Genomic DNA, 19,142 nt, shown 5'->3' on the forward strand with positions numbered 1-19,142 from the left:
GGGGGACATGAGACCTTGAGCAGGCGCAGTGTCTCCAAGTCCAGGGTGGGGGGTGATTTCGATCCTTCCCCATCCGGGGCCACAACTGTGTGTGTCCAGCAGCATGTGCTGTGGCTGCAGCTGCCCCTCTGTGAGCCCACTCAAGGGAAGGGGCACCTCCACTCCCCATTAGGTCGGTTATCTCTCAGAATATACCTCTAAAATCAAGATGGTGTGTTGATTTGATTGGTATTTTTTCCTTCTTCATGGTGTCTAGAACCCAGTTAGAACCCAGTAGCTGTGGAATCAGTCTTGATAAACTGTGTTTCACTGACAACCACCATTTATTGAGTGCCAGCTGCTGTGGCAGAACCTGCCCCGTGTAGTTTAAAGCTCACATCAGCCTCACGGGATTGGTGGTCTTACCGTTTTTCTCACTTTTCACGTGAGACGTCCCAGTTCCCAGAGGTTAAAGGGCATTTCAGAGGTACAGCTTCCCTGTAGCTGACCCAGCATTTAGCTGTAGACCTGGCTTTCCGTCCACATGCTGTGTGCTGCCTCTCCAGGTTCACACCAGACACCAAGGGGCTGATTCCTCATAGAAGCAGGAGAGTCAGAGAGGTGGTCCCGGGCAGAGAAAACATCATGTCCAGGCGCGAGTCAGCCTACAGCCCAGAGACCGCTCTCTGGGACCAGCCTGGCCCCTGCAGGGGCAGTGCGGAGGTTAGCATGGGCCCAGAGGCACCCCTGTCCAAAGGGCAGGTCCTCAGCTCCCAGAAACCAGAGTGTTGGTCCTGGGGATGGCCCGGGGCTTGGCTTCCACAGCTGCCAGGCCTCCAGGCCCAAAACTCCAGTAGCAACACAGAGAAGCAGAAGAGGACAAACCCTTTCCTGATGTGGTTTCTTTACACAAATTTTTAAAATGAAGAGAGAAATTGAGTTAGTGAAATTTTATCATTTTCATAAGCAAAAGAAGAAATTTTTTAAATGACTTGTATTGCAGTGCAAAACCAACTTTAAAAGTAGATCAGATGCCAGCTTAGACCTCTGATCTGTGTTCATTTTTAACATGTGGACTAACATATGAATAAATATAATGGGGAAATACCCTTGTTACAGGGTATATATAGGCTATTGAACAAGTAGAAGTCTTTGTGGAAAGAGTGTGCTTACTTAAAATACACTGATTGATAAGTATGAAGTATTTATGTCCATTGTCAAAGCCAGTCTGAAAGAAGCGCTCTCTTTAATACAGAAACGCTTACCTTTACCTGGTATAACCGGTATTCATCCAAATAATAGCCAGAAACCAGTCTCAGTATCTGCTTGGTAGGTTTACATTTTGGCTCTGAATTACCAAAGTCTTCCAGGACGACCCCTCCCACCACGAGTGGTTGGATTGCCTGTGTCTCTGTGGGTCGGTGGTGTGTCCTGACCTTCTGCCAGGGGCCTCCAAGTGGTCAAGCTCCAGAAAATAGGAGGCCAGTGTCAGCTGTCTGCAAAGCAAGCTGGTGCTTTGGGAGGGTCCCCATGTGTGGCCCCTGGCAGTATGGTGACAGTGCTACCCTCACAAGAGCTGGGCAAAGGATGAACACAAAAGAACGAGCTTTGAACAGAGTAGGACAGACCGCCCTCTCCTGCGGGAGCCCAGGGTTGTGGTTCCTTGTCGGAGCCCCGGCTGCCGCACCTGAGGAAGCCTCCCTCTCCACACTGATTGATGCCCTTTGAACCCGCCATGTTCAGCATCTCAGTGCCAACGCCCCTGCTCTCAGAAGTGATGCTGTTATGAACAACTTCCCCCTTTGCAGCGCACACAGCGTGCAGGATTGGATCTCAGAATTTAGGATTCTGCTTAGTTTCTATACCAAAGGGTTTAGAACTCAGACAGTTCTGAAGAAAATTCATGAAATCCATGTTTCTCTCAATTAACTTTGTCGGTCATATTACAGTAGAATAGCTTTAAAGCTACAGAGGAAAGAAAGCATTAAATAAAATTTCTAGGCTTAAAATAAAGGAAGAACCCAACCATAAGAACTGGTTCAAATGAGGGGTATTTTTTGTTTGTTTGTTTTTAAATGAAGCTCCTGGTGTCTTTAAACACAGCCCCCAGCCAGGCATCTCTGTCACAGCAGGATTTCTGGGTCGAGGCCCGTTTCCTAGGATGCCGGGTGTCGGGAGAGCTCAGGGACTGAGGGTGTGCCCTTCCTCCTGAACCTCAGGAGTCCAGTGGGCAGTGCTGTGTGAACACAGCATAGATACGCCTCCTTTCTTTATGAAAGACCCCCGATTCTGTGGACCTCGCACGGCTGCCGGCTTGTCACGCTCGGGCTTTGCATGTTGTTTTCCTCATTTGTTCATGAAAACAAGCATGGCGCATGGCAGACCCCTACTGAGTATACGGGTGCCCTGAACAGACCGCCCGGCGGCTGCGCTGTGCTGGCCAGCGAACCACGCCCACAGGCGGAAACCTGCTCCTCTTGTTCTGCTCGTGTGTTTTTACGGGGGGTTTGTCTGCGGCTTTTATTAATACTGTTTTTCTTTTTTCCCTTTCTCTGACAAATTCCTTTAACTTGTCCTCACCTTCCGTTCGACAATAGCCATGGAGGGTAAGCACATGGTGTCTGTGTGTCTGTTCAGCTCTCCATCACTCCCTGCTCTGCATGCACATCTGGACCAGGAGGCGGGAAGCCTGGGGAGGACGCGTTCACTTGGTTTGTCCCCACAGTAGCACGTGCATTTGCCGCAGCGTGAGCCACGAGCGTCTCTGCAGCGGAGGGGCACCCCTGTCGCTTTCTGTCCGTGGCTCATAGGTGGCCCTAGAGTCTGAGGCTGAGCACTGGCAGTCGGCCCATAGAGGACAAGTGCTGCTGCTGTCACCCGGTCTTGTCAGGATAGATGCGTGCTGTCCTTGCGTGCCTGGGTGGCCACTGTGAATTTTTAACGCACTGGCGGTTCCTCTGGGGCCTCAGCGCAGCCTTCAGGCCTCAGGTTGTCTTGGGTAGCACTTGCTGAAGCCTGTGTGCCCAGGCCCTGCGGTGGGCACCTTCCCATGTGCTCCTTCACTTCACGCCCATCTCAACTGTGGGTGAGGGAGTAGGGCCCCCCACAGAGCAGCACCCGCGCGGCTCCCGCTGCAGCAGTGCTCAGCACACAGAGGGTGTCCGTGTAAAGAGGACTTGCACTTGTCCACTTGTCATAACCATAAATCCTCGGAGAGGCGTGGGGTTCCCAGGTTCTTCCTCTTCTGGTGAATGATTTTGGGGGGTTAGGATAGTGGATTACCTCTCTGAATGAACCGGGACTTCGAGTGCAATGCGTGCGATTCCCTCTCATTTCCTTTAACTGAGCTCAAAGTTAGAAAAAGTTGTGCCTTAGTCATTTGTCACTTGGATGAACTGCTTTCCATCATCCTCAGACTGAAGTGTGTCCCCTAAGACAAGACCCCTTCAGTGATCCGCTCTGATCTCTCTTAAAGACCCTTCCTAGCCACGTTGTGGTCATATGTCGCCATCTGCTGGGTGAAGGAGAGATAACTGGCTTCTGTATTGGCAGCTTCAGCCCCAGGAGATCAGCCCCCCTCCCACTGCCAACCTGGACCGGTCCAACGACAGGGTGTATGAGAACGTGACGGGCCTGGTGAGAGCGGTCATCGAGATGTCCAGCAAGATCCAGCCCGCCCCACCGGAGGAGTATGTCCCCATGGTGAAGGTGAGCTGAGCCCCGTCATGCACACGGCAGCGGGTCCCCTCGTCCACCCAGCCGCTTCAGAAGGTCCGCGCTGCCCGGTGACCACTGCCGCTCCCGACCTCGGCCCCGGAGTGTCCTGTGCAGAAGAGTCATCAGCGGCTGCTGGTTCAGGTGGTCTCGAGTGAGAACAGCTGCAGGAGAAGAATGCAATCTGGTGCCGCCATGGCAGGGGAGGTGGTTACGTTTTAAAGGGCCAGACAGGTAACCTGGGGAGACCCTGCTTTCAGCTCTGTAGGGCATTCACCCAGAAGTGGAATTGCTGGATTGTGTGGTTATTCTGTTCCTGATTTATCTTTTTTGGAGTAATGTCTGTCCAAGTCCTTTGCTCATTTTTTAGCAGGATTATTCCTTTTTCTGTAGAGTTGCAGGATTGAACAACCTTTTTAGTGTACCAATGAGCCATCTCTGGAACAGCTATTTTTAAACCCCACTGTGGAATAGCTGCTCGGAAGTCATGCTGTTTTGTGGACAGCCCAGTTAATCCATTCTGGTTGAGTTTGTAGCCTACTCCCATAGCAACTGTAACCAATGTTCTTAAGGGTCAACTTGCAGGAACCGCAGGCATTTTTTTTTCTAAATACTAATAAACTCAACTGTATACAAAAGCAGTCAGGATTTTGTACATAATAAAACTTTTTAGGGTGATTTTATAGAAGCTGCTTTTTTAACTGTATGATACTTTTTGTTAAGTGGTAATAAGCAGCCTGTCCTTACTGGTCTTATCTGTGCTGCAGACATAACTTAGCGCCTGAGTCCTTACATAGTTGACCCCCATGGCGTCACACCATTTTTAGTTACACTTGGTCCCTTTAAACGCTGAGTGGCCAGGGGAGGGCTGTTGCACCCCGTGTGCACAGTATACGAAGCCCCAGGGTCAGCGTGGCCCCCGAGCTGGTGCTACCTGGCGTTTGCTCCCACATGTGGCAGCAGCCACAGCCTTCCCAGCTGCTCCTTGAGGCACTCCCCAGGAGTGCACTGGGGAGAGAAGAGAGTCTCTGCACACTCTGCCCGCTTTCCCTACCTGAGCCCCTGTTCCCCGGACAGAAGAGCAGTGGGTGTTCAGAGATCTGAATCTGCCTCATAACGAGATCAGGCTCAGGACTGTGGAAAAGAAAGACAGAAATGTCCTGCAAAGTAGTAAAAAGGAAATGAAAGTCCTGTCGCTGGAAGGAGACACCGTCACGGCTGGCATGGAGCTGCCTGGTGTGCATCCTAACGCTGGTGTGGTCTCCTGTCTGTCAGGAAGTCGGCCTGGCCCTGAGGACGCTATTGGCCACGGTGGATGAGACCATTCCTGTCCTGCCCACCAGCACCCACCGAGAGGTAGGGCCTCATCCAGGGGGCAGCGTGTGGGCCCTGGGGGGCTGCGGTGACCGCTCTGCAGGGTGTGACCTTCTGGCCAGCGCCCCAGTCAGGGACTCTGAGGACCAGCCATCCATCCTGGGGGCCGCGTGGGGTGACTGGCACCCGTGCCGTGAAGAACGGGGCATCCTGAGGGCGGGTGGGAGCACGGGTGTGGAACTGCGGGCGCAGTGGAGTCCTCGGGAGCACGGACGGAGCAGCGGACTGGGCCTGGAGAGGCCTTCTGCCCGCTTCCTCGAGTTCCTCTGTGAGCGACCCTGGATTCCTGCTGAAAGCAGCGAGATAAACACCTGTAGCCAGTAACTGAGTTTAGCGTCTGGGCTGCACCTGGCCTTCTCACTGCCCATGCCTCGCCACCCCTGTCTCCTGCGTCCACTTTTCTGCTTTCTCTCTGGGGGCCCATGGTCTGTCCTTCAGCCCAGCATGCCTTGTTTTTGTTTTCTTTTTTTTTTTCTTTACTTTTTATTTTGAAATGATTTCAGACTTATAGAAAGTTTCCAGAATAGCACCACAAGTTTTCAGGTCCTCCCGCCCCAGTCCGTCGCCTGCCCCGTTGGGCCACTTTTGCAGTCTCTCTGTGTCTGCTTGCTGGCATCTGTGTCTCTGGGGCCCCCTGGGAGTGGCTGTGCTTGTCGGGCCCCCTGCTTGTGGTCTTTTCGCTCGCCTTTCCTGACGTCGGGGCTGTTCTCTTACTCCGCATGGTCACCATGACCGGGGTTTCACACCAACCAGCAGGCTTGTGTTCCGGCTTCTCCCTCTGGTGGGCGACAGCCCGGGGCTCATGGGGCCCCTGACACCAGTGTATCTGTGTGCTTCTCCTGGGCCAGCTGCTCGGGCGCTTGCTGTCCCCCATGACGGGACCAGGCTGCGGGGCTCCAGGTCCCTCCTCCCTGCTGCATCCCCTCGGGAGGCCGTGTCCCAGGCAGCCCACCCAGCCGGTGTCGGGACGCGTGGGGCAGCTGGGCACAGCTCTTACGCGGGTCTTCTGTACGTGACATCGATTCCCCTGCACGACACCACTTAACGTCATTTTGGAAAATGGTTCTGACTGGTTGTCACCATGTAACTTTATGTTTCTCTCCAGTTAGATTAGTTCCTTTGTCTGCTTTATTAGAACTTTAGTTGGTTTTCTACAATGAGCAAGAATTTTGCACCAGAATGAGGAAACTCCAGGTACCAGAAGTGAGGAAACAGTAGCCCACCAGGCTCCTCTGTCCATGGGAATTCTCTAGGCAAGAATATTGGACTGGGTAGCCATTCCCTTCTCCCGGGGATCGTCCCCACCCAGGGATCGAACCTGGGTCTCCTCCATTATAGGCAGATTCTTTACCGCCTGAGCCCCCAGGGAGGCCCCACATGACCAGGTCTGACTGCAGCCGTAGCTGCCAGGCCTGCCATGGCCCCGCCCTGTCGCTGGCTCTCCTGCACACGGCTCCCTGCCTCCTGCTCTCCTGCTTCCTCTCCCGCCTTCCCACCCGTCTGCCTGGCCGGGTCCCTCTGGACTCAGTGTTAGCATTTCTCTACTTCTCCTGCCAGGGGTCCTGAAGGCCACCCCCATCCCCCGCCCCTAGTCCTGACTCCCCGGTGGGACCCCCGGATTTCAGAACGTCCCTCCCTCTGACCTCGCTCGCTACCCCCACAGCTCTTCTCTGCTGCCCTGAGTGTGACCACCCCAAGGTGCCTCCCAGTGTGTGTTCACAGACACCTTTTCTCCGCGGCAATTCTCCTGACACCTCCAGGTCCCGATGTTTCAGGGCTGCCCCCCTGCTGTCAGTGGGCCTCCCCCTGAGCCCTGGGCACCGGCTCTCTGCGGGAGTCTGCCCCTACCGCACGTTCTTCCTGCGGCGTCAGTGGGACCAGTGTGCACCCACCACCCTGCCCAGCATGAGCCACACGTGCATGCGTACATGCATGTGCGCATGCACGCACAGACAGCCTGCTGTCGGCCACACGTCTCAGGTCAGGCCTTGCTTCTCCATCCTCTTGGCCTCGCCCCTCTTCCCTGAGGGACCACAGCCTCTCTCAGCTGCTTGCCCTGCCTCCGGGCTCTCCCCACCGTCAGTTCAGCCCTTCATGCACTATTGCCCCCTCTGGGTTATAGCATTCCCCTTCCTGAAACTCCTCGGGCCTCCCCCATGCTGCGTTCCACAGGAGCACGGTGAGTGGGGGGGCTGTGAGGCCCTTCATGATGGAAGCCGGCGAGCAGGTGCAGTCTCGGCCAGCTGCAGGGGCGCGCCCCCCTGTGGCCTCTCTGTTGCTCTTCAGAGCTGTGACCTGTTCTTCTCTGGGTCCGTCTCTGTGGGGTGGTTTCTCTGATCATCTCTGTGTCCACAGCTCCGGGGGCCTTGTACACAGTAAGTGCTTGCTGACTGTTTTAAGAGCAGGTGGATAGATCACTGTCTCGCCCAGGGCCTCTTCTGTCACTGCAGCCCCCACTTCACCCTCTGATCTGTTTGGAAGGGTTTGGAGTTGACATCCAAGTGGAGCGAGGCCTCTTGACATCCTTGAACCACCTCCCGTGTAGCAAAGGAAGGTCCCACGGCAGGTGCAGTAGAGGCAGGCAGGCCTGGAGGTAGAGACCCAGTTCTGTCTTGTTTCCAGGGAAGAAAGAGAATCTCTTTCTTAGGAGGCACCTAAGAAGAGCACCTAAGACCCCCTGAGCAGTGGCCACAGGCGGCTCTCCTGACCCTCTTGTCCTTACAGATAGAGATGGCCCAGAAGCTGCTGAACTCCGACTTGGGGGAGCTCATCAACAAGATGAAACTGGCCCAGCAGTACGTCATGACCAGCTTGCAGCAGGAGTACAAGAAGCAGATGCTGACGGCCGCTCACGCGCTGGCCGTGGATGCTAAGAACCTGCTCGACGTCATTGACCAGGCCAGACTGAAGGCACTGGGGCAGCCGAGGCCGCACTGAGCACGGGCCTGCCCCCGCCCCCACCAGCAGTGAGGCCCGCCTGGAGGGTGCCGGCACACCCAGCGCCAACCTTTGGACTGACGGCTGCTTGAAAATCTCACATAAGTTTAACTGCATTTTGATTTGGGTTGTTTTTGTTTTGGATCTTTAAATCATGGTGTTCAGAAAAGTCCGGGATCCACAGTGTGGCATTTTTCTGAGAGTAAAAGTTGTATGTGAGAAGCTCTTAAAGAATGATGAAGGACAGGCTGTGCTCATGTCAGGATATGCTTTCGTGGAAATGGCCAAGGCGATTCCTGAACTGGCCAGACCTCGCTTTGGAAGAAGAGGAGGAAGCGGAGGGTTCCAGGAACCACGGGGCTGAGAGGCCCTTTGCCAACCGCAGACTTGCGATCCAGACTGGAATTTTTGTCGTCAGAACACTCTTCAGTTGCAATATGCTAATACCACTTTACAGAGGAAGAATATAAAAGCTATATTTTGAAGACTTGAGTCATTTCAGAAGAAAAAAAAAAAACTACAACCCTCTCCTCCTTCCTGCCTTTTCCTTTCATGTGGGTGTGTGAAACATTTGGTTGGAAACTAGCTGTAGAACACACTAAAAACTTTTGTCTTTTTTCACCAGAATAATGTGCCAGTTTTTTGTAGCGATGTTATTTCTCTTGGAAGCAGAAATGCTTTGTACCAGAGCACCTCCAAACTGCATTGAAAAGAAGTTCTGGAACCATCCCTGTTTTCCATTTTTATATAATTTATAAAGAAAGATTAAAGCCATGTTGACTATTTTACAGCCACTGGAGTTAACTAACCCTTCATTGTGTCTGTCTTCCCATGAGAGAATTGGGCGAAACAGAGATTTGGTTTCCCTTTGATGTCCAGTTTTACCATCCATTCTGTTAAATAATTTTGAAAAATACACCCTCCCTTTAGTTTGTTGGGGGATATAAATTATTCTCAGGAAGAATATAATGAACTGTACAGTTCCTTTGACCTATTAAAAAGGTGTTGCCAGTAAAGTTCTTGGTGTAATAGCTTTTCTTTTGGTTCTGTTCCTTCGGATCATTGGAAATTTCTCAGATAACTTGTCAGATCAAGTAATATACAGGCAAGTTCCCCTAAATTATTCATTTCTTTTACTCTCTGTCCTCTCGACAAGTCAAGAACACCACTCAGAAGAATGGCCCAGCCTAAGTTATGCTTTTCCTCCATCTTCACAGTGAAATAGGAAATCAAGCTCTGCAGGCTTGCCATGCTTGCCACCTGTCTAGCCGTGTCGGGAATCTTGCTCTCTTAAGGGGACCATCAGCTTGAGGCCCCAGGCCCAGCCTCATCTCCTGGAGCCTTTGGGCCGCCAGACTGGGGTTTGTAGCGCCGGGCACCCTGGAGGAGAAGGCAGAGCCCAGCGCCCAGTGCAGGACCCAAGGGCCCGGCCGGCAGGTGGACACAGGTGCCCGGGGCGTGGCCCTTCCCTCTGGGCTGCAGGGTGTCCTCCGCACCTGGAAGGAAGGTCGGGGATGTCGCCCGCCCAAGTCTGTCTCAGGATTTTGAGTCCCCACATCCTCATCTTTAGGTTGGTGATTGTAAGGTTACATACAACACGCTGGGGTGGTCCGTGAGCTGCCCCGCCTGCGTCTTGGGTTCAGCTGCGGGGCTGTGAACCCGGCCTCAGCGCGTATCCTCTGCCTCCTGGCCGGACTGTCTGTCCCTCTGGCACCATGAGCCACAGGTGAGTCTGGAGAGGTCCTGTCGGTCAGAAGGAGAGCCGTCTTGTTTGTGAGATAGGGTGGAGACAGACAGTGGGAGTGTTGGGCGCCGGCTCGGGGCCCTGAGGTCAGAAGGCCCGTCCTGGGACTCAGCCTCACTGTGCTACGGGCAACGGCTGCCTGACAGGCAGTTTGACGCTGGTCACACTGGGCAGAAGAAGCAGTGGAGGAAGTGAATATGCACCTGCTCACAACCTCACCCTCTGTCTTTCTCCTAATGCATGTGTTTTAACGCTATTTTAATTAAAGAGTAATTTAGATGGAGAAAAGGGCACAAATACATTGAGGTTATTGAATTCTTCACAAAGGACCACGCTGGTGTCGCTGACACCCAGACTCGGGAGCAGGACAGCACCCCGAAGGCCCAGGGCCCCCCAGCCACTGCCTCTACAGAGCGGTTACAGCCCCCCATTTTCCCTCTTGACTCTACTGAGACATAACCGCGCACTGTCAGCCCTCTGAGGGAATGGCAGGGGCGCTGTCTTCAGACAAGCACGTCCAGCCCCCTGTGCAGCTGGTCCCCACGCCCCCAAGGCAGCGGCTGGCCGGGTCTCCCGCACCGGAGAGCTGGTCTTGCCCTGCGTGTAGCTTTTGGAACTGCTGCACACACCCTTCGGTCTCTGGCTTATTTCCTCAGAACAGTGATTTGGGGTACTACTATCGCTGCTCATCAGGGTTCGTTCTGTTTCTGACGATGCTTCGTGGTCTGACAGCCTCACAGCTAGTTCACCTGTGCACCTCTTGGTGGAGGAGCCATCCGAGTTGTTTTCAGTTCCTGGTTCTTCTTTTTTTGGCTGCACCATGCGGCATGTATAGTTCTGGTCTGAGTTCCCCGACCAGGATGGAACCCGCTCCCCCTGCGCCGGGAGCATGGAGTCCTAACCTCTGGACCAGCAGGGAAGTACCAGTCTCTAGTTACTATGAATGAAGCCGCCGTGGGTGTTCACGTACAAACACGCGTGTTTTCACTTCTGTGGGCAGACAACTGTGACTGAAATTTCTGGAACTTATGCTAAGTGTGAACTTTATTAAGAACTGCCAGTCTGTTTACCCATGTAGAAACCGTTTTACACCCCAGCCAGATACATGTAAGACTTCCTGCTGCTCCACCTTCTCACCAGGATTGGGCATTGTCAGTCTCACACTTTTAGACTTCCTAGTGAATGTGTTCCATCTCATTTTAATTTGTGCTCATGTACAATGATGTCGAGCAGTCTCTTCCTATACTTATTGGCCATTTATATATCTTTACGGAAGTCTCTGCTCAGATATTTTGCCCTATTTAATCAGGTCATTTGTCATTTTGCCCCTGGGCAGTAGGAATTCACGGGTGTCCTGGATACACGTCTCTGTTAGATTCTTGTTTTCCACACATTTTCTCCCAGTCTGGGACATGGCTGTTTACTTTCTTAACTATACCCCAGCGTCACCTTACCCGAAAATTCAGTGAAAGAATTGTTGTCGCTGGAGCTTTATTGACTTTATAGGTCAGTTTGAGGAGAATTTTGTCTTCACAGATGTGAACCTGATGTGTCTCTGTTTAAGTCTTGGTTTCAGTAGTGTGCTGCTGTTTTCAGTGTGCATAGAGGTCTTAAGTGTCCTTTGTTAGTGTATTCCTGTTCTGTGTTTCTCATGCTGTCGTTTTAAGATTTCTTATTCTTACTTAATGTGGGTGTGCACGTGGCATTTTCTACCCTTTTTAACTGAAGTATAGTTGATTTGCATTGTTTCGGGTGTACAACAGAGTGACTCAGTATACACACACATTGTTATTATTCAGTCACTAAGTTGTGTCTGACTCTTTTTCTACCCCATGAACTGTAGCCTGTCAGGCCTCTCTGTCCATGGGATTTTCCAGGCAAGAATACTGCAGAAGGTTGCCACTTCCTCCTCCAGGGGATCTTTCTGACCCAGGAATCAAACTCACATCTCCTGCATTGGCCAGCAGATTCTTTATCACTGTTTATGTGTTCTTTTTCAGATTCTTTTTCATCACATCACTACAGGATACCGTGCAGTGGGAACTAACACTAGCAGATAGCAGCGGGCCCTTGTTGTCTACTTTATGTATAGCAGTGTGTAACCGCAGATTTGTTTTCTCGGTCTGTGAGTCTGTTTCTGTCTTGTGAATAAGTCCATCTGTATCATTTGGGGGCCCACATGTCAGTGATACCACATGGTGTTTGTCCTTCCTGTCCGACTCTCCTCACTGAGAGTGATCACCTCTAGGCCCACCCACCTTGCAGCAGATGGAATTTTCAGTTGTCGGTGGCTCGGCTCACAGATGCGCAGCCATTCACCCTGTCGCCTCGGTGGGCCAGCTCTTCCCTGCTGCCGCGCGCCTGCCCCCGCCTGGAATGGTGCTGCTCCTGACGTACCAGAGAGCGGGCGCCCTCAGAGGAGGCGGGCTCAGCTCAGCTGCTCTATCCGGGTCCCCTCGGTGGGGCTGACTGCCATGTTCCGAGCCCAGGTCTGACCAGGTTTGTGTACCACCAGCTTTTAAATCATACTTGACATTAGTTTGTTATTTTGCTGAATTTGACAACAAGAACAGACAATCGTTTTTTAGGTTCTTTTCCCCTCTGGGGGAAGAACGGTCTTTTGATTTACCCAAACATTTTTAGGCGTTGACTTCTTTTTAGAAATTCATCTCTTTTTTTTATTTATTACATAAATGTACGAGTGGTGCTGTACACTGAAGAAAATGAGAAAATTCAGCCAAATCAAAGTTCCAGCCAGAGTGGTTAGGCACAAAAGGAAATAAAGGGTGTCCAGGCTGGAGAGAGGGGAAGCCACTCCTGCTCACAGGCGATATAGACGCAAAACATCCTGAAAGGCCCGCAAGGACTGTTGGAGACAGTAAATTCAGCAAATCCACATAGCGGAGTGTTACTCAGCCATAGAAAGAGGAGAAGCTCAACATGGGTGGACCTAGAACACACCAGGTTGTGAAAGAAGCCAGACAGGAGGCCACAGAGAGTCCATGTGATTTTGTGATTTGTAAGGAAGAGCGATTGGGGACTCTTCTATGATTAAGTTAAAGGTATTGATGTGGGTCTATTACCCTGGACTGTGGGGTTGGACCTGGTGTAATTCAGAGGCCCTTACAAGAGGGAGCATTTGTCTACAGGAGCAAAGGCAGGGTGACATTAAAAGCAGGAACTGGAGTGATGCACCCACAGGCATCCTGGGCGACTCTGGAAGCTGGAAGAGCTGAGGAGCGAATTTTCCCCTGAGCGTCCAGAAGGGGCCCTGCTGGCCTGGCCTGCATTCCTGCAGGACCGAGCGCAGACTGCTGGCTTGCACTGTCAGAGAAAGCCTGTGGTGGTCTACGCCAGCAGCACTTGGAATCTAAGGCACATGGGCTGTTGTTCAGTCACTAAGTTGTGTCTGACTCTGCAACCCCATGGACTGCAGCAACCAGGCTTCCCTTTCCTTCACTATCTCCTGGAGTTTGCTCAAACTCACGTCCATTGAGTTGATGGTGCCATCTAACCATCTCATCCTGTGTCGCCCTCTTCTCCTTCTGCCCTCAGTGTTTCTCAGCATCAGCGTCTTTTCCAATGAGTTGGCTCTTCCCAACAGGGAGTTAAAGTGTTATAGCTTCAGCATCAGTCCTTCCAATGAGTATTCAGGGTTGATTTCCTTTAGGATTGACTGGTTTGATCTTGCAGTCCAAGGAACTCTGAAGACTCTACATGTGGACATCACTGTGAAGTGAAAGTCACTCAGTCGTGTCTGACTCTTTGTGACCCTGGGGACTATACAGTCCGTGGAATTCTCCAGGCTAGGATACTGGAGGGGGTAGTCTTTCCCTTCTCCAGGGGGTCTTCCCAACCCAGGAATCGAACCCAGGTCTCCTGCATTGTGGGCAGCTTTTTTACCAGCTGAGCCACAAGGGAAGCCCATCACTAGGTGGTCAATATAGAAATCAGATTGATTATATTCTTTGCAGCCGAAGAAGGAGAAGCTCTATACACTCAGAAAAAACAATATCTGGAGCTGACTGTGGCTCAAATCATGAGCTCCTTCTTGCAAAATTCAGGCTTAAATTGAAAAAAGGAGGGAAAAACACTAGACCATTCAGGTATGACCTAAATCAAATCCCTTATGACTGTACAGTGAAGGTGATGAATAGAGTTGCCCTTGGACCAGCCTCACCCTTGGTGGGCAGAGTGCAGCCCAGCCCCTCCCTGCTGCGCCTTCTCCAGGCCTGGGCCCCAAAGGACCAAACCTCCCCATCCCCAGGCCCTCACCTCCCCAGGGATCCCCCAGGGACACTCAGATAATCTCAAAAGAGACCTCACTTCCATCCTTCGTCTTCCCATCTCCCTCACCTGAAGTCACAGCCCTCGAACAACTTGCCCCGACAAGGGAGGGGAGTCCTGGCAAATCGCCCCTCCCGCAAGAAGCCTCAGTAATGGAAGAATAAGACGACCTCCCTGGGTCTCAGCCAGACCACCTCTACTGCCCGGCTTCCTGCTTAGACCCTGGCTTGCCGGTTTCCCAACCTTGGGAAGTAATCTGGAGAAGACGGCTAATGAGTCACTTCCCAGGAAATTATGAGAAGTCTGCTGCCAGAGTGAGTCACCGGAAACGGGGTGGGGGGAGTTGGGGGGTGACCCCCAAACGCACACGCGCAGCCACTGCAAACCCAGTGCCCGCTGTGAGGCCATGAGTGGGTCCCTGTGAGCACGTGAACGGTGCCTGTTCCTTCTGCTGTGTTGTCTTTCTTTTGCGCTTTCTTCTCTGCTCCTGATGGAACATTTTACTTGAATTCAAAGCCCCAAATCTTTTTTTTTTTTAGCTCTTTAAGGTCAAAAATCATTGATTTTTCTGTTTACGTATTCTTCCATTACTTTCAGATATTACTTAGCTTCAAAATCCCTACTTGGAATCTTAGTTTTTTGAACTCAATGTCAAGTCTTTGCCGGTCTTGCTCTGAATGACTTCCTAGGACCTTGCCTTCTGGTGGTCCTGAGATGCTGTCATTCAAGGCCACGGAGACTGCCGCTGCCTCCCTCTCCCCTCTGCCTGGCCCTGCCTGATGGACCCGGCTGCCTGGCTCTGAGGGGTCTTTCTCTAAGACAACCCTCAGGGGCATGTGTCTCGGGGGATACGGTTCATCTCAGAGCCTGTGGGGCTCCATCCCTGCCCCTGTTGTTGGGGTCCCTTGGGATTGGGTGTGGGTCTGGAGAGGGCAGTGTCATATCCAGTGCACACTGCTCAAATGTAGGGGGGCTTCACCCCCTGGTGACCCCAGGACAGGTCAGATGCGGCCAGACTTAGGTCCCTGTTCCTCTGGGCAAGAGCAAGCCAGGCCCAGCCTTACCAAGGCTGTGGACCCGGGACAGCCCCGCCCCCAAGCTGAACGGGCCCAGATTCCACTCTCGGGGATGGAAGCTCTGCTTTGCAGCTGCTTGATCCACATCCAAGCAGGAATGTCCCTGACACTTGCCACACCGGGTGTTATTAGTAACAGACCCTGAGGAAATGATGGAAATCCCTGGCTCCTTGGGCTGAAAGAGACCCGAGCACTCAGACTGGTTCATTCAGTATCCCTTTCCCTCACGAAGGCCAGAGAGACTCCAGAGCTGGGGCCAAGCTGCTCCCAAGCCCCCGGATGGTGCCCTTGCTGGAGGTCCTTGGCGCGTGGTGGGTGAGGGGCTCTGGGTGGTGCTGGACCTTCATCTCCATCACAGTCGCACTTGGAAACCAATGATGGGCACGCCACCCTAGAGATAAAAAGGGCCCTCAGGACGCCAAGGCTCAAGTTATGGACAGTGCAAGGAGGCAGGCACACAAGGCCACATGCTCCATGACTCCGTCCGTACGGTGACTCCGCGAGGCCGGACCCAGAGAGCAGAGTAGTGCTTGCGGGGCTGGAGCGAGTGCTACTGAGCACAGGGTTTCCGTTGGGGGCGCTGACAGAGTTCTGGGCCTAGACAGAGTGACGGCAGCACAGCGTGATGAATGTACTTGATGCCACTGAAAGTGTACTCTGAAGCGGTAGCTTTTATATTATGTGCATTACGTGTTCCGTGCACTTTACCACAATAAGAAAAAGAGAACAAGTGCGGGGGACTGAGGCTCACGATCTCGGGTGTCCCATCGGGATTCACCAGGGATCTGACCCATCTATGTGGCCCAGACCAGACCCCTTCTCTGTCTGCCTCCCTCTTGGAGGCGCTCGGCACAGCTGTCCCAGCCCTGTCCGGTCCTGTGGATAAAGTTGGAGGCAGAAACCTAGCAGTTAAATTTCCCGGCTGCGGGTCATCGTAACACACAAGCGCCCTCTTCACATCTTGTGTGGGAGACGCAGACCACAGTCCCTTCCAGCAGCGACATGGGATGGCTCGGAACCCTGCATCTTGTGCGTGTGGCTCCCACGCTTCCTGACCCGGGGAGCCCTGTCCAGTGTCTCCAGGACGTTGTTAGTCTATGTCCCGGAACCTGGACGAACCACAGTCTTCGAGTAGGGTGGGGGGGCAGCACTCTGAGGGCGCCTTCCCGAGGCTCCGCTTCCCCAGATGCTTCTCCCTGTGAAGAAAGACGGCCCCTCACCAGCCCCAGGTCCAACCCAGGCCTGGACCTGAGCACAGGAGACCATTCACCACCCGGCCAGGACTGGGGGCCCTGGGATCCAGACTCTGCCGTGCCCGGGTGCTCTGAATCCAGGGCAGTGATGGAGTGGGGCTGGGGAGGGGTGACCTGGACTGTTGCCCTGGTGTCCCCAACATGCCATGAGGGGCATCTCATGAAAGCAAAGCAAAGACATTGATAAGGAGTATAAATGCCAAAAATACCTTTGCAAATGTATGTCAGCAATTCTCTTTTTTTGCTAACCTCAGGACTCATCCCAGTTGGCATATCCTTAGGCGGAAAGAGAAGCCCCTTCATAGAGCTGGGACAGTCTGTGAAATTAAGCTGGAGTATTTTCTGGAACTATCCCAGTTTTCAAGATCCACTGGATAAAAACCACATAAGATGTCTGCACAGTCTCTTTCATCGTGAATGAGCATTAGTCAGTGAGGTAGCTAAAACCAATTTATTAAATCGTTTCAAGAACTGCTCTAATTTTGATCAATCGTCATCTTGTTTCATTATCTTCAACCTTCCTATTTCCCATTTCCAACAGCAAAAAGAAAACACAGCGCGTAAGCTGGCAGACTGATTGTTTCAAGCAGCACATGCCCTTCTCTTTCTTTACATTCATAAGAAAATCTGATCATGATGTTTGACGAAATAAATGGATTTACTTCTGGTTTTTATACTCAATCCTCAATCTCAAAAGTCAAAAGAACACATATCAGTCCACACGTTCACACACGTTTACCTAAAGAATGCCATGCTTCCTGTCAAGCCCCTTGCCTCTTAAGTACCCTATCACACTAGGTACACACCACATGGTATTATTATAAATTAAATCATATTAAAGAGCATAGTGGGCTTCCCAAGGGGTGCTAGCAGTGAAGAAGCCACTGCCAATGCAGGAGGCCTAAGAGACAGGGGTTTGATCCCTGGGCCAGGAGGAAAGTGCGGCAACCCACTCCACTCCCGCATTCTGGCCCACAAAGAGCATATTGATCCATTTTCTTGCTCTGGAAACACATAAAATAGATACATTAATTATATGAGACCTTCATTAGTTTAATTTTGACTGCTTTTAGTAATCTGTCTTACAAAATGCATTCCTTAATTTCATTCTCAGTGGGTTCTGTAATATTCCTGGAAACACGTTTTAGCATTTGAATTGTGAAACGAAGTCACCTTCTGACAGAAGCCTGTCTCTTTGGCCAATAGGTCTAACAAGGAAGATGGGCTCTACCAATCAGATTCTGTGCCAAATTATTGCATAAATTGAATACACTAAATCTCCAGCTCTGAGTTTGACAAAAAAAATTTTAAAAAGTGATAAAAATTGTTTCATTAAAAAAAAAACACATTTTATTGGCAAAAGTATAAGTGAATGAACAGTATTTTATGCCCCTCAAATCTAGAGTTGAACTTGGTGCCTCTCAGAGAAAAACAGTCATCATCTGCCTGGGGCCAGTACTCTCCTGCCTGGGCCATATCACCTGAATGACTGTCACTTTATAATCAGTGTTGAAGTTACTGGCGTGAGTCATCTAACCTTGTTCTTTTTTCCAGCTATCTCCCTTTGGCTCTTCTAACTCATTTTCAGTTATATATAAAATCTGAGGGCATTCTCTGGCAGTCCAGTGACTAGGACTCTGGGCTTTCACTGGCGAGAGCCCAGGTTCAGTCCCTGGTCAGGGAACTAAGATCCAACAAGCTGCATGGTGTGCCCAAAAAAAAAAAAAAGGAATCAGTTTGTCAGTTTCCCATTTTTAAAAAGCCCCTGGGGTTTGAGTCAGCTCTCACGGTGGAGCCTCACTCTCTCACTGCACCCTCCGCACCAGCCGGCGGCCAGCTGACCCAGCTCCGCTTGGCCCAAGGCTCCTCAGCCACCCAGGGCCAGGACGAGGAGCGATCCTCGCAGTGGCCTGGGTGCGTGGTGGGGCGGGGGTCACGCTCCGGGCCGAACCCCACAGCCGCACCTCAGGCCTCTTAGGGCAGCTCTGCTGACATCCTTGGCCTAAGCAAGTCACGTGGCTGAGCCTGGCCTCACGGGAGCGAGAAACACGCCGTTCTCGCGGGCGAAGGCCTGGGAGTGCCGACTTCCCATCGGTGTCCGACCCGCCAGGCCTTTCGTGCAGCCTCTGCTGACACAGTCGTAAAGGCCCTGTGAAAGCCAGGTGCTTTCCAGCCGGGGCTTTCCTCACCCTGAGGGCAGAGCTCATAGAAGGGTCAGCCGTGGACCGCCACGCAGAACAGTTGCGGGGAGGTCACTGCTCGACTTCAGCATGTCGCCTGGGAGGGGTCAGAGCTGCCATGCCGCTGAGGAAGCGCTTTCCACTCGCACCACTGACTGGACAGTCGGCGCCGACCGCTCCAGAAACGAGCCTCGTCTCAGTCGGGCCAGCAGTCCTGCCTGGGTCCCTGAGCTGTGCCCCAAGGAAAGCCCCATTTGCTGCTTAAAAGACGTGTTTCCATCAGGAGTGCCCTTTTCATGGCTAAGGATTACTCCTCCAAATATATAATATACTTGTGTTTTGATCAGTTGTGAACTGATAATTGTGATGATCAATAAATCCAGAATTGAGTGTTTCTTTTTTTGACACTTAGAGCCTCACAGGAACTAAAAAAATTCAACATTTCAATTAATATACACGTTTGTGTTGCAGAGAAGTATGTCGCAGAGTGAGCTGTATGACTCTCAAATGGTAGAGATGATTTCTGTGGATAACAAAGATGTGGCGGGTCTCAGTGATGAAGAGTTTCCTCGTGTGCTGTTTGTAACGTATTGTGGTG

At 52.0% G+C, this 19,142-nt stretch overlaps 1 protein-coding gene across 30 annotated transcripts in view; it reads left to right on the forward strand.

The window, feature by feature from the left end:
- The window catches only part of PTK2 (protein tyrosine kinase 2), a 198,530-nt gene extending 189,510 nt beyond the window's left edge, over positions 1 to 9,020 (forward strand). For all 30 annotated transcript variants that reach the window (XM_055431796.2, XM_088844838.1, XM_088844834.1 and 27 more), the window contains 3 exons: positions 3,532 to 3,687; positions 4,969 to 5,049; positions 7,792 to 9,020. In XM_055431796.2, coding sequence (XP_055287771.1) covers positions 3,532 to 3,687; positions 4,969 to 5,049; positions 7,792 to 8,004 — 450 coding nt within the window. In that variant the 3' untranslated portion in view covers positions 8,005 to 9,020. The remainder of the gene's footprint in view (positions 1 to 3,531; positions 3,688 to 4,968; positions 5,050 to 7,791) is intronic.
- The last annotated feature ends 10,122 nt before the right edge of the window (positions 9,021 to 19,142 follow it).

Source organism: Moschus berezovskii, chromosome 16 (assembly GCF_049115385.1).
Source record: "Moschus berezovskii isolate FMDL1 chromosome 16, NW_MosBer_1.0, whole genome shotgun sequence".
NCBI lineage: Eukaryota > Metazoa > Chordata > Mammalia > Artiodactyla > Moschidae > Moschus > Moschus berezovskii.